This window comes from Botrytis byssoidea, assembly GCF_014898295.1.
Source record: "Botrytis byssoidea strain MUCL 94 chromosome Unknown BBYS_012, whole genome shotgun sequence".
In the NCBI taxonomy this organism is placed as follows: Eukaryota; Fungi; Ascomycota; class Leotiomycetes; order Helotiales; family Sclerotiniaceae; genus Botrytis; species Botrytis byssoidea.
The window spans coordinates 717,978-731,950 of record NW_024065853.1 but is presented as its reverse complement, the minus strand read 5'-3'; the positions used below and the strand labels follow the sequence as shown (position 1 = coordinate 731,950).

Below are 13,973 nucleotides of genomic sequence, written 5' to 3'. Positions count from 1 at the left end.
GTGTTGAGTTGATTGCTGTATATGGAAGATGGTTGCTACATATCTGGGGGAGGTACTCACATTTATCGGTATGGGAAAAGGCTTTAGAGTTTCAGAAAATGAATGTTGGTCGTCATTGAAGAAACTCATACCCGCCAAAGTCCTTTTCGATTGGAAGCTCAAGCTGGTTCAAATCTTTACACCTTCATTTACTGTTGCTTAAATATTCTGAAATTTGCGTTTCAGTATAATAGTCTTTGTTTGGTTTATCTTTTTAAGAATCGCGATCGAATCACCGTCTGAGTGCCATGTTGAAGTGACAAATGGTATGTGCAAGCGGAAACATTTCATTCATGTCAATACCATGAAGCGGCTTGTAGCAAGGAAATGTTGATGGTGTCTAAAACTTTTCTCACCATTGCACCATTATCGAGATTATAGGACTCGGGAATCTTTGTACTCACTTGTAACATTGCTTCAGATCGTCGTTGAAGATTTACGATCAATCAATTGTGACATCTACCGGCGTGGCCGAACACTAACTATGCCCATATAAACCGTCCATTCACGCTTTCACGTTTCTCTGTATCGATCCGTGCTACTATCTTACCTCTCAGCTCGTTATTTTTGGTTTCACTCTGTAGCACTATCTCAAATTACCGTTACCAAACTTTGTTTCGAGAGATGTCAGGCGCAGAAATACTCTTCTAAGAGACGAGACAGTGTCTACATAATGAATGTTTAAGTGATATTTGAGGGCCATTTGAGATGTTTTAGGCTTTACTTACTCTTTTTTTCACGATTTTCTTCAAAAATATCAGATATCATTTGAACATATTAACTCCCAGTCTACCACTTCGCTGCCAGCTCGGTCGATATTTCATTCTGTCGATATATGATTCGACAGTTCTATGAATAATTGTTCACAGACTTGGCAACATAGCTTCATCACCAGAATCGATATGTTCAAGGTCGCTTTAATGGATAATTTGAAGAGGTATAAATCCTTGCTATCTCCCCCTCAATGAAATGCCAATCCCATCATAAAATACAAACAAAATCTCCTCCTGATCATCCAGCCCTTGTCTCGAATCTCTCATTCGTTGATTCTGGGCTATAATTCATAAACAAAAATGAAGATTACCATTCCCCTCACAAGTTTATTCCTCAGTTTCGCGAGTTATACGACCACCAATGCTCAAACGGCAGCTGACACAATAAATTCATGTCAAGCTCAGAACGCCAATAATGTAATATGATTTCTTCCTTACACACTTTCAATTCTCACAATCTCCTCAATCTAATTATCTCAAATCTAAATATCGTGTTCCCACCTAACCATCATATCTTAACTGAACCTCCAACATTGCCCAAAAACTAACTATCTCAAAGTTCATCTTCGCAAGCTATGACGGCGACTTAGCAGCAACCTACGCATATTCCCTTTGTTTCCCATTCCAAATCTTCGGAAATACTCTCAATTCCGCTCTTTTCTGTCGCGACGCACATTGCTCTTTCTACAGGTAATTCTTTCCTCCCTTTCCTTTATCGTCTTGATTTGCGGAAGACAAAACTAATCTCCTCTAACTCTAACTCAATCAGCGACGATGACTGCACGACACCTTCAGCTTTCTCAATTACTCCTATTCCTTTTATTCAAAACCAGGGTCTTCCTACAAAGCTAACATCGAGCTTGGGGTGGAAGAGTGCAAAATGTGGAAGTAGTTTGGTGGGGTTTACTTTGGGTCAATAAGATAGCTATCCATGTGAACTCTTTTCGGAGTGGTGTATTGGGAGGAGGGAGGGGGGAGTATATTGTTTTGCAATTTTTCGTGCTCCTTTTGCCGCGTTATAATTTATTAAAAATTTCTATTATCTAATTTGCCATTCCATTGTGAACTACCTGTGACACTATGGTGCTGTCATCGGAGCTAATCCAAGGCATTCGAGGTATTATTTTATCCCCAGATCCAGATAGAGTCTGCGGAATCTGGGCAGCAAGAAATTGAACGGAAACCGAACGAATTATCAGCAAATTGTATGGTGATTTCGAAGTTGCTTCCATTGTGTCTGTATAATGCATCATGATGGTTCAAATCAGAAAGGGAGAGCATCAAAAGCCCCGAAGATCTTGTCCAACCCTCTTCACGCTGTAATTCTAGGCTGTACACTGATGCAATCCAATACGGGATATGAGATAACGATTCATTGTCTTTAATTACTTATTTGAAAAAAGCACACCGTGGTATCATAATGTGATCCTTACTGTCCTACTAAAGCATTTGGGTCTTTCAAAAGATCGATTCTCTGATTGTTCCACCCGCAACGCAATGACCAAAATAGAAAACAGACGCTAATTGATTATAGACTCCGCATAGAAATGCAAGTAACCCTATCAAATTCATTCCTCCGCAAACATCCTATCACAGAAAAATGCAAACAAAAGCGCCTCCACACCTTCCATGATACCATGCTAAACAGATAATCCAACGCCCCTATGTATGTAAGTATCCTATAATATGCGACGCGCAAAGACAATGTACATATCTATGTCAATACCAATGCTGAAACACAAACCAGCGCGTATATATACCCATATCTAAACCCATATCCATTCCAAACCATAATATTGCCAATACCCATAAGTCGTGATTCTTCCCTAATATTTTCAAAGTTTTTTGACACGTTTATCAAAGCCCATCTAACACCCCGTCCCAATCGGAAACCTCTCCATCACCATAATCGGTACTAGCAACACTAGCTGCCCTTTTAAACTGTTGTGTCTCGTTCATTATGGCACTCGCTCCCTTCTGCATGTCTATTATTCGTGATGGTGTTTGCAATTCTGCCTCCTCAATATCCGTCTCATATCTGCTCCTCTCACTAGACTTTCCTTGTGTAGGCGTGGGAAGAACCGCTTTGTATACCTCATCCCACTCCTTACTTTCAGCAAGCGCAGCTTTAAACTGTTCATCTACTTCGGGCTCAAGGTCATCATCAAAGTTATGTCTATTGGATGAAGTCGCCTCTTTGATTTCATCCCATGCTTTCTTACTCTCCGCTAAAGCAGCAGCCTCCAAATCTTCTGGTTTCTCGGTGAAAAATCTTTTTTTACTAAATTTGTCTTCGGGTTTCTCCTTGAACCAAGGTGATCTTTTTGGTTTTGGCGTAAGTTCCATTTCTGGATCAATTTGTGGAGTACTCGACTCAGCTGACTGGCTTTGCATTCTTGCTGATCGACCTTGCGGGTGGTTGAGAATGGATACTTGAGCTTGTGACAGCCGTGATGGGCTTGCCATCGGTGATTTGGGTTTTGACACATTCTCCAGTCCGGCAAGTTCTTGACTGGAAAAAATTGAATCTTGGCTGCAAATGAACCTTTGTAGGTCTTCTATTCCTACCGATATCTCTTTGTGAGATCCAACGGTGTTTTCCCTTTCATTTCCTTTTTGGGGCGTTGAATCAGACATTTCCCAATCCTGCGAAAACATTTTGAGTTCCTGCGTAGATAATATGCCTCCAAATTCATCATCAGCAGTTGTAGGAACACTATCCTTTGAATATCCTTGTTTTTCTTCGCGGCGTTGGTGTGCAGAATTTCCTTCTAAGCCTGTAAAAGGCAGAGGTGCAGTGGGTTCTTCACATAGTTCTCTAGCTTCTTGAGTTGCACTAGGAAAAAAGTCATCAAGATGAGATTCAAGAAATGCTTGTGTGGAAGGTGGAAGACTATAATTGTCAGATATTTTCCTGGTATTGACTGGAGGAACAAGCGTCGTTCCAAGTTTGCTTTTCTGGGGAAGAGCTGGGGGACCCATGTTGATAGATTTTTCCTGGAGTGCGGGGCGTATATAGCAATTGGAAACAGGGGCTTGAACAGGGGGTTTTTGAACCGGTTCTGGTTTAACCTGATGAGATTTGGGCACAAGAGAGTGAACGGATCCCTCTCGCGAAGCCTTCTGACCCAAATCGGTTATTCGAGAGATCGAACTCTCAGATGCAATGGCAGTAGCAGACTTTGACATAGCTGGAGCAACATCCAGTAATTTCTTTGCGGGAGGTAGGTTTCTATTTGACGGCCTGGAATCGCGGCGTGTATTTGTCCCTGGTATCGAAGATTTATCGCCAGTCATATCAGATAGAGGACCTTGTAGACGATCATGAGATACTCTGCGTGAGTGTGAGCTATTTTGCTTTTCATGCGTCACTTTTGTGGCTGAAGCCCTGGGAAGACGTAATGGTGATCTTATATGTGCGGATTGGGAAATTGATTTATTTCTACCATGAATAGGCGCATGCCAAAGAAGTTCTCTTTCCTCCGCAAAATCCTTTACAAGCCTGTTTGACGTAGGAGTTATCGATTTTATGTTCTCTCTGCAGATCTCTTTGTCAATTGATACTGCTTGTTTACTATCCGACTTGCAAGCTGCATCTGCTGCTTCAGAACGGATTTGAGAATCAAGTAAATTCTCCAACTCAAATGCGTCATCGGGGGAAATTTGTTCCCTTTCAAAATTCTTCATCCGTGGTAACTCTTGCTCATCATTGAACGGGGTGGTAGGTTTATGAAACGGGGGTCTTGTTAGACCCGCAGATCTAGCCCTACCTAGGTTCGCATTTACTGGAGTGGAATGCATAGAACTAGTGTCCAATAACGAAATATCGTTTTCTGACAAGGGCGGAAAATCCCCAAATTCGTCCTCGGAATCTTCTGGTAGCATTGGTGACCTCGAAATGACTATATCCTCATCACTCTTTTTGTTTGCGAGGTGCTCCTTCTGGGTTTCATCTTTGTACTCGAGATTGCGACGCGTAATTTGTCTCGACAAGACTTTATACTCATTTTCATCCTTATCCTCGTCCTCGTCTTCGTCCTCGTCCTCCTCGAAAATATCATGCGCAACTCGTTTCGCTGGCGGTTCGTCATCCAAATCGTCGCACACAGTACCCTCAGATTCTTCACCTGTATTCGACGTCTCCTGGAATCTCTTGGTCCCCTGCTTCAAAAATAAAGAAATCCTCGACTGACTTGGGCGGACATGTCTGCTGGGTTCCGGTATCCCCTGTCTCTTCCTTTCTTCTTTCTGCTCTAATGCCTTTGCAGCTTTTTTATCTCTCGCCGCTTTTGCTTTCGCAGCTGCTTGTTCCTTTTCATATGCTTTCCTATGCTTCGCCAGTTCTTCGGCATCTCGTCGCTTTTGTTCCGCTTTCGTTATCCGTGGCGTTCGATTTGCTTTTTGGTATGCTTTTTTTGCTTGCTTACTGGTCATTGGTCGATGGACTTTTGGCGCATCCACCAATTCGAAAGTGCGTTGTTTGCTCGGCATTTTGAGGACTTTTTGCGTTACATATTGCGAATTGCTGAAGGGGATAAATGAATGGTTGATGTTGGACGTCGTTCAAGGCCGAGGTTGGACGTTGGAAGTGAGATGTTCAAGCGATCTATAATTAGTCGATGACACGACGCGTCAACTGTATTGACGCGGGGTCTGTTACTAAGTCAGATAACACCAAGTCACGAGACTTCGGACCAAATATCGCGTACAATATCCCGAGAGCTATGATAAGAACAAGTTCTTGAGGATCACCATTTTTGAACTGGGCTTTTAGTGGATACCCTTCGCAAACGCCGTACTCAATTGAGCACTCATCTCTTCGGTGTAGCTTTCACTCCGGAGCAAGCTAAATGGATACCTGCTACAGAATTGCTTCGAGTGGTCTTTACAAGTAGAAGTTTGTTTTCGAAGATGCAAGAATGCAGTCGGTAAAGTTACCTGATGAATATCAAACTTTTCAGAGTGGGGAAGATTTCCAAGACCATCTAGATATTTTCATAGAGGTGCAGAACTCGGAGAACCCGTTCAAAATATGACTTGTATTTCGTTCGCGACTGGTACAGAAAATGGATCGAAAGCTGTTTAAACCGGCTCATTGTTTTTGCTTAAATGCCTGCATAAGAGCCCAGAAAGAATCCTGGTAATAGAGTGGATACGCAGGTCAGCAGTGCTGGCCAACACCCGGTCACTAACCGTTGGAAATATTGATCTACTTGCACCCGTCGTTGCTTGTATTTTTGACAAGGGTGATTGGGTGCACATTAAGACCCCACGACAGCTCCATAAATGCATCACCTGGATATTGTCTACATAACCAGTAAAACCATTCTAAAAGTTTACCTGCCAAACGAACAGTAGATCGTGCGGTTCTATAACACAGGATTCAAATGTCTAAAGCAAATATTTGTTTCGATGGAATTTATTGAAGGACAAAATACCCTAAACGAGAGATTATTGCTGAAATAAAGAGAAATTTAACTGGTTGGCTGATACATGCAATTGGTAAGTAACTCTTCCGGTCACAATTACATTACAAGATTTTCCCGACAGTTTGGTACCTACCTATCTAGTGCTTTCTCTATTAGTCTTCCCGCATATGTTGAATGGCAGAGGACCGGGTAATTTGTCTAGGATGATTGAAAACCGACAGGCAACGCCCAATTCCATGTCTTGGTAATCACAATATACGTCGTACCGATTGGATAATGAACATGAGCCAAGCCTCGGAGACCGGAAAGTGGTTACTATTAGTGTTCAAGTCAGTAAATATCAGGTATTCGACAACCTATCTATCCGTACTTAAACCGGCAATCCACTCCTGTGGCCAGGAAGCATGCAGGTCTACCGCTATGAAAACAAGACTACTCCTCTCGCAGTTTGCCATCTTGTGGTATGTGCATCTATCTAGCTTCGGTGTGATATACTTTCTGGCAACACAAGTAATGTTCGAGGTGCGAGTGGGGGTCCAATTCCACAATTAAACTCTATGAAGTATCTACCGTACAGCTTTCTGTCGAATCAGCCATGAGCGCCGGGTAAATTTAACTTTTAATTATTTTCTTCTCTTCCCATGCGTATCGGCGTATATTTAAATCCTGTTTCATTGTATAACCTCCAGTATGATGTCGCATTACCCAAAAGGAGACAACGTGCAGGCCAGGAGTTCACATTTAGTCCGAGCCATATCCAGGTCTTTGATGCCTCGGTTATACTCAGCGCCACTTCAGCTTTACGTTCATTTACAGATTATTTCCATAAGTCCTGGTGACAATCTTACGTGTTAGCGGTTTGAGAATTTGCCGTCAAGAAACTGTGCGTTGCTCATGCAATGTAAACAAATTTTGACCCGCGCTATATTGGTAATTGTTTCTTATAACCAACGCTCGAAGATGTTTCCTCGCTTGATTCTGATCCTCTTGTATGTATTCTTTCTAACTTCATATACTAATTATGTATTGCTACTTCAAGAGTTTGAGCATCATCTTCCGTTGCCACGTCCTAGTATGGCTCGCTCACTAAGGTAATCATTGTGCTCATCATCACTCATAGCCGTCGCCATTAAAGTTGTGTCATTTTTGGGGCGTCTTTTTACGGCAGGGGGTGGTAAATCTTTTTTTCCTTCTTCTTCTAGATTGTCTAGTCGATATCCTCGACTGGAACGCCTACCCGTGCTTGATAGTGAGCCTCTCAGGACTTTGTACAGTGGTCGGTAAGTGGGTATTGTTGCAGTGAGAATCGTAATCATTAGTTCAGTAGACGACCATAATATTAGACCTATAGTTTCATCTAAGAGACTGTTAGTAATTCAGCTATGGATGATTGGCCACGAGGATTTACTGACAGGAATAATCAGACCTTGATGAGAGGCCCTTCAGGTTCACTGTTCTAATCACACCACACACCATAGCACTATTTGAATGTAAGTCTATGACTACGGTTTGTGCCAGCAAGGCGACCTACAAAATTCCCAAACTCATGGACGATGTGATGAGGACTTTCTCCTTCTTCTTCATATTCAACTTCCAAAGTATAATCCATGGTAGCGCAGCGAGGATCAAATCTGCTGCTGCGGAGGTGACTTCAAGGTATTAGCCAATATTGCGGGATGAAATCTGGAATTGTACCACTCACCTCCCACAGTGATTGAGATGGCAGTAAATTGTTCTGTGGAGACCCAACACTTGGCAGGAATGTATGGGTTCCAAACGTGGGCAATCGGATCACACCGAATGAAGTCAAACAGAGCACATATGATGGCGATGCCAGTGACCGCAAACATGGTGGTGTAGAGAATCCATTTGTGCCATTCGACAACGGCAAGTCTCAGCAAGAACACCGATGCTGAAGCTTTGCTAGTGGCCATGCCAATGATACAGAACCTAAAATATATCTTAGATTTGTTGTTTGTACTATTGGAAAGAAGTGAAGATATACGTTTGTCCAATAATCTCCGATCGGGTGGCATTTGCGAAAGCTTCGATGGTGAGATCCGAAGAATGTTGACCGAATCCTTGAGTTGCAGCTGCCGTGCAGGCTGTTGTGTATGGCATCAACATAAACTAAACATCTATTTTCAGTACCGAAAATAAGAAGTCACTACAGAACCTCAACTCACCCAACTAACTATGATAAGATAATCATCAAATCCCACGTTTCGCGTGATGAATCCTTTCGTGTAGAGTCTAAGACCGATTGCGATAAGAGCTATAAAAGTCTCCGTCCACATAACCGCAACAATAGTAGGCCCTTTACCGGCTATAGTCATCTTGGCTTGGAGAGAAGAGTGATTTAGCTGAATTGATTCCAAAGTAGGGCTCTCTTATATGGTATATAGAGAAGCATAATGCGTGTTTTCATATCGAAAATACCTGAAACTCGAGCCCAATATTAGTCCGAGTTATGCTTTCCAATCGAGAACCACGGCCATATAAAAATCGTTTGGTAATTTCAGTGACCACTTCGGTGGTATAATAGAACGTTAAATAATTCGTCTTGTTGACTATTGGTCCCCAGGTACTGTTCATTAATCCTCAACTCCTCGGCTAGAAATTAAATCTGATAACTTAACGCCATTTGGGGCTGTTGTCGATGCTATTTGGTAGATCCTCTTAAGAATTTAAACGTATTCAGAGTGTACGGTCAAACACTGCTGCTCTCGACACCATCATTTTATCCATGGCATGGGGGCAGGCTCACTTTACTTGATCCGCAGAAAGATGTTGCATCGTTTAATTGTCCCCTGCCGCATCCTTGCATCGGTAAAACTTTTTAGTGCCGCCCTTTGAGTTGGCGAACAGTGTGAGGGAATTAATCTACAGGAATCTCCGTATTTTAAAGTTTATTGTATAGCTAATGTGGGTTACAAACGGTTAGTGGAGACTGCTGCATATCTATAATCTATGCATTACTGCAAGTCGGCCAGGGGTATTTTCGATTATGCTTCCATTTATCACATCTTGATTGTGACATTGCCTACCTTTACAATGTCTTGCTTGTTCATCTCTGTATAAAACCCGACCCTCCATCACAGATACTAGCCCCGCATTTGCCTTTCTCTCATATTTCATTTTCCGGATCGCTATATCATGGCGTCAGACATGTCTGTCTTGCAGGTAATTCTCTCAAGTATCTTCATTTTCGGGATTTGTTTAGCTTGGTATTACTTTACATCTCCTCTAAAAAGCATCCCCGGGCCATTTCTAGCAAAATTCACGAATTTCTGGCGCTTGATTGACACCTATAATGGCCGAGCAGAGCTCACACACAAGTTCCTTCACGAAAAATATGGACAAGCTGTACGAATCGGCCCAAACCTTGTCAGCCTTAATGATCCAGATCTTGTTCGCACCATTTACAACCTCAAGGGGGATTTTCTCAAGGTATGATTAGTCTCTATAGTCAATCAGCTTTATCATGGTTCTTGAAATTATCTCCCTCTGTTACTAACGGGTAAATAGAGCGACTTCTACACGGTTAATGATAGCAAAGTAGGAAATGTAACCATCAAAACTGTCTTTGGTATTCAAACAAACGAGATGCACAGTCAGATGTTACGGCCGGTTCAAAAGTTGTATAAGATGGGTCATATACTGACGCTGGAGCCACTGGTTGATCACACGATCAATCATCTTTTCAGACGCCTCGATGAGCTGTTTGTCGATGCTTCTAACGCAGGGACAACTTGTAAAATAGATGAGTGGGTGGTGTTTTTTGCATGGGATGTTATCGGCCAAGTCACCTTCAGTAGATCGATGGGCTTCCTGGACGCTGCCTGTGATCATTCAGGTTATCTCGACGTATCAGATAAAATCAACGACTACTTTGGCGTAATTGGACAGCTTCCTGCTCTGGACCATTGGCTTGCAAAAAATCCAGTGTGGCCTATTGGACCGCTCACCGTTGACAAAGCCGCAGCATATTGCGCGGAGCAATCCATTGCACGTCAAAAAGGTGTCGATGTAAAATATGTCGATCAGAAAGATATGCTCGATGATTTTCTAGAGCTCAAAAGTTTGAATCCGGAGATGATAGATGATAACACAGTCATTGGCTACATGTTAGTCAACATTCTTGCTGGTGCTGATACCACCTCCATCGCTATTCGAGCAATCATCTACTTCACCCTCAAAAATCCACGAGTATACAAAAGGCTCCAGCAGGAGATAGACAATGCCAACTTGTCCGTGCCTGTTGCCTATAAAGACGCAGCTAAGCTACCATATCTTGAAGCCGTAATCAGGGAATCCAGCCGCTATTTTGCAGGTGTAGGTCTCCTACTTGAACGTGTCGTTCCCGCGAGTGGCCTCACCCTTCCCGATGGTACTTTCTTGCCTCCAGGAACAAATGTGGGCATGAGTGCCTGGACCGTTCACCAAAGCAAGAAGGTATTTGGTGAAGATGCTGGATCCTTTGTTCCAGAACGTTGGCTTCGATATGAAGATCTTGAGACGCAAGAAGAGTATGAATCCCGTCGTTCCGCAATGAGACAAGCAGATCTCAGCTTTGGTGCTGGCAAAAGAATTTGTCTCGGGAGAAATATCAGCATCCTTGAGATATATAAATTGATTCCTTCGTTATTTTTGACCTATGACGTAAGTTCATCCGCTCATGCTTTTTCTTCAATCCATGAAACTGACTTTAATACAAGATTTCTCTCGTGGACCCTCAAAAGGAATGGAAAGTTCAGAATTCATGGTTTGTAAGACAAAGTGACATTGACGTAAGGATCCAGAGACGAAAGTTTGCAACAGTCTAGTTTTGGCCATTTAAACTGTGAAAATAACAAACTTAACACTAAATGCAACCAAAGATCTTGGAATCAAGTGAACATTGAGTAAAATTTAAGAAAAGGCGCTCACCTTAGCCATTGAGAAAATTTTACATACCAATATTAGACGGTCACTTTTCATAAAGGATTGTACAATACACACATAGAAGCAGCGTTCGACCGAATTGAATCATTGATATGCTCACAATACCATAAATATTAATTCTGATACCTTCTCACTCCTTGAGCTCCGTCACAGACCATTGCCTCGTGACAGAAATCTTACCTTGACTCACGATCCTGTCAGTGTTTTCATTGCCACGGATTTCCTCACTCTCTCCTTCAACTACTCCCAGCTCCCCACTATTACCATTTATAGAATTCTTAATGCCCAATATATCTTTTCCGCTCTCCGTATCATTGTTTGCACTATTCAAGCGGCGCATACGGAATGGTTCTTTGTGGAAAGAGAACTTGGAACCTCCATGCTTGGTCTTGTAACTATTAAAGTAAGATGCGATTCGGTGGTTGAGAATGATTTCGAGAAGAGGTATAAGCGTTGGAATGCATGCAGCGATGATAATTAGATTGATTTCAAATCTGCCACGTTGATCCAGTTAGCTTATATTGTGTACACATTGACTATTTCTCAATTCATACCAAGGTCTTGATGTGAAAAACTTACGCGTTCCAGACAAATAGCCATACGGTAGCCCCTGAAGAATAAAGTCAGTTTTAAGATCGCAAGGGAGATAATTTACTTGCATGTAATGTCAGAATGATTGGCATCATTTTTGAGTTCAACAATCTTGATAACGGCGAATCCAAAGGCACTAATTCTACATTTAGCGAAATTGACATCAACAAGGGCTCAATAGAAGACCCACGAAACACCAGTGCTAAGTAAAACACAAATGGCAACCTTCTTCCTCTTATTCATCTGCAACTTCCATATCATATGCACTGGTACAACCGCTAGAACTAAATCAATGAACGCCATGCAACCTGAAATCTCGTCAATAAGTGCCAAGGTAGCTTTGCGGGGAGACCATTACTCGAAGCTGATTGAGACATAATCGATACAACATTAGATTTGATGCAATGACCATTAGGCTCTGACGCTGGGTTCCAAAGCATTCTGACGGGCGTGCATTGCGTAAACATGAGAATCACAGCTATGCTGTTCATGGTAACCATAACAGACAGGAGACTGACGAGAAGCTTCGTTCTCCATGGTGTTGGGTATTGAAGCCGCAAAATCAGACAAGCAACCGATATCTTGCAAGTAGTAAGACCGGAGATGCAAAGTGGCTGCGAAATCCAGTTCAATCTTGTTGTAGTGATGAGTTGTTCCATGGCCAAAGTAGATGCATGTCGACAGCCACTATTTTTGGCATAAATTGTCCAGACAATACTCATTGCTGTCGTGGATGCCTATTTACAACTGTGAGCTCAAAACACCTACCACTCGGAACATATGGATTTTCCATACTACAGCAGCCAAAATGAGCCAGTCATCCCACCAAGTGCTTCGAATCAGTCTCATACGACAAAAAAACCGGAGAGCGACAAAAACAATGGCAAATGCCGTCCAAACCCAAGTCGATATCAATAAGAGAGGAGCTCGATCAGCTTTTGAAGCATCAAGGGGTGTTGAGCTGGAGCTAATCATACAGCTAGAATTCGAGTCTTTATTAGAATGAAGTGGATTCTGGAGCAAAACTGATGTGGTGAGAATGGCTGAGCGTCGAGGAGATGAGTTAGAAAGAGAATAAATCGGTCGAATAAAACAATGCTATGTATTGGAGGCATATCGTCATGGTTGTATTCCGCAAGATAAAGGTACAAAAGCTTTTACCCGTATTGCCCTGGTCACGGATCTACTACTTGGATTTTAATCATCTACGAGTACATAATCCTAAGCAAAACTGTTACCTCCATTGTATTAAATTCTCGTACTGTCAAATCACACACGTCAAGTTAGACATGGAATATTTCTAACATCCTGAGCCCCCGAAGATCCAGACGCAATGGGGAAGCAGATTTTAGTACCGGTTGGAAGTTCTCAGATTGCGATCCCCTAGGGTACCGAACTGCTGGGAGAACCGAAGAGGAAGGTAAAGGTCGCTTATGATATTGCTTCCCTACCGCACATTCAAATTAGTAATGCTGACCACTTGGAGTTGGTGGCTTAAATAAGTGTAGAAACAAAAAAACATGTATTAATTTTCCGCTCCAATTTCAGATTACTATATCTTGGTGTTCCTGCGATCAGATGACAGCCAAGTATTCAGAAAATAACACTTGGTAATTTATTAAGTGTAGTAGTATCATGAGCAGACCTCGTGAAGGGATGCAGTTCTCTATCCACATTATCAGTGTTGGAATTTGATAAACCTGGCATTGCTAATCCCAGACCCTAGCAGAAATCCAGAGAGGGGGTTACTACTGTGCAACGGTGGACTAAGGATGTCTCCTAGTTTATGCTTGACATTAACTTTCTAGATTATCATCTGGCGCTGCCTGGCTTCTGGAAACTTAGAATTATAAGTAATAACTTTCTTGATTTCGATGTAGATACCTATCTAGTCAGCTTGGTGTTTCCATAAATCAACTCGTCAGTCAAGCGTTCCAGTAACGTCTCGTGCAATTCTTGACCGAGGAAGAGCATTGACACCATGCTGGTCAGCGCTCAGATACCGGCCGGGCGAGCCAGGCAGGCGCAAGGGTCCGGCAACTCATTCCTGTATACGGCCGTGCATCATTTAGTTTGCGGGTATGAACATCCGACACATTATCAACAACAGTCACTCGTCGATCTAATCACCATCCTAACATCCGTACGGTATTGACAGATGCATCACAGAGCAATCATCTAGGTCAAGAATAAAAGC

The 13,973-nt window shown here is 42.4% G+C and overlaps 5 protein-coding genes across 5 annotated transcripts; 2 read left to right on the top strand and 3 right to left on the bottom strand.

Moving 5' to 3' along the window:
* Window positions 1–1,112: 1,112 nt before the first annotated feature.
* Window positions 1,113–1,732, top strand: EAE97_006636 (uncharacterized protein; the record flags this gene model as incomplete). The annotated part of the gene is made up of 3 exons (XM_038877149.1): window positions 1,113–1,229; window positions 1,372–1,502; window positions 1,582–1,732. The coding sequence occupies 3 exons, from the start codon at window positions 1,113–1,115 to the stop codon at window positions 1,730–1,732; spliced, it is 399 nt and encodes a 132-aa protein (XP_038732081.1).
* Window positions 1,733–2,669: 937 nt separating this feature from the next.
* EAE97_006635 (uncharacterized protein) lies at window positions 2,670–5,303 on the bottom strand (the record flags this gene model as incomplete). Its single annotated transcript, XM_038877148.1, has 1 exon — window positions 2,670–5,303. One exon carries the CDS (start codon window positions 5,301–5,303, stop codon window positions 2,670–2,672), a length of 2,634 nt encoding a protein of 877 aa, XP_038732080.1.
* A 1,987-nt stretch (window positions 5,304–7,290) lies between these two features.
* Window positions 7,291–8,577, bottom strand: EAE97_006634 (uncharacterized protein; the record flags this gene model as incomplete). The annotated part of the gene is made up of 6 exons (XM_038877147.1): window positions 7,291–7,598; window positions 7,654–7,721; window positions 7,773–7,890; window positions 7,944–8,191; window positions 8,247–8,371; window positions 8,428–8,577. 6 exons carry the CDS (start codon window positions 8,575–8,577, stop codon window positions 7,291–7,293), a joined length of 1,017 nt encoding a protein of 338 aa, XP_038732079.1.
* Window positions 8,578–9,397: 820 nt separating this feature from the next.
* On the top strand, window positions 9,398–11,067 carry EAE97_006633 (uncharacterized protein; the record flags this gene model as incomplete). Its single annotated transcript, XM_038877146.1, has 3 exons — window positions 9,398–9,691; window positions 9,770–10,903; window positions 10,960–11,067. 3 exons carry the CDS (start codon window positions 9,398–9,400, stop codon window positions 11,065–11,067), a joined length of 1,536 nt encoding a protein of 511 aa, XP_038732078.1.
* A 769-nt stretch (window positions 11,068–11,836) lies between these two features.
* EAE97_006632 (uncharacterized protein) lies at window positions 11,837–12,965 on the bottom strand (the record flags this gene model as incomplete). Its single annotated transcript, XM_038877145.1, has 4 exons — window positions 12,572–12,965; window positions 12,135–12,513; window positions 11,967–12,084; window positions 11,837–11,912 (listed from the first exon to the last, which is right to left on the bottom strand). Exons 1-4 carry the CDS (start codon window positions 12,749–12,751, stop codon window positions 11,837–11,839), a joined length of 753 nt encoding a protein of 250 aa, XP_038732077.1. The 5' UTR covers window positions 12,752–12,965.
* Between the last annotated feature and the right edge of the window lie 1,008 nt (window positions 12,966–13,973).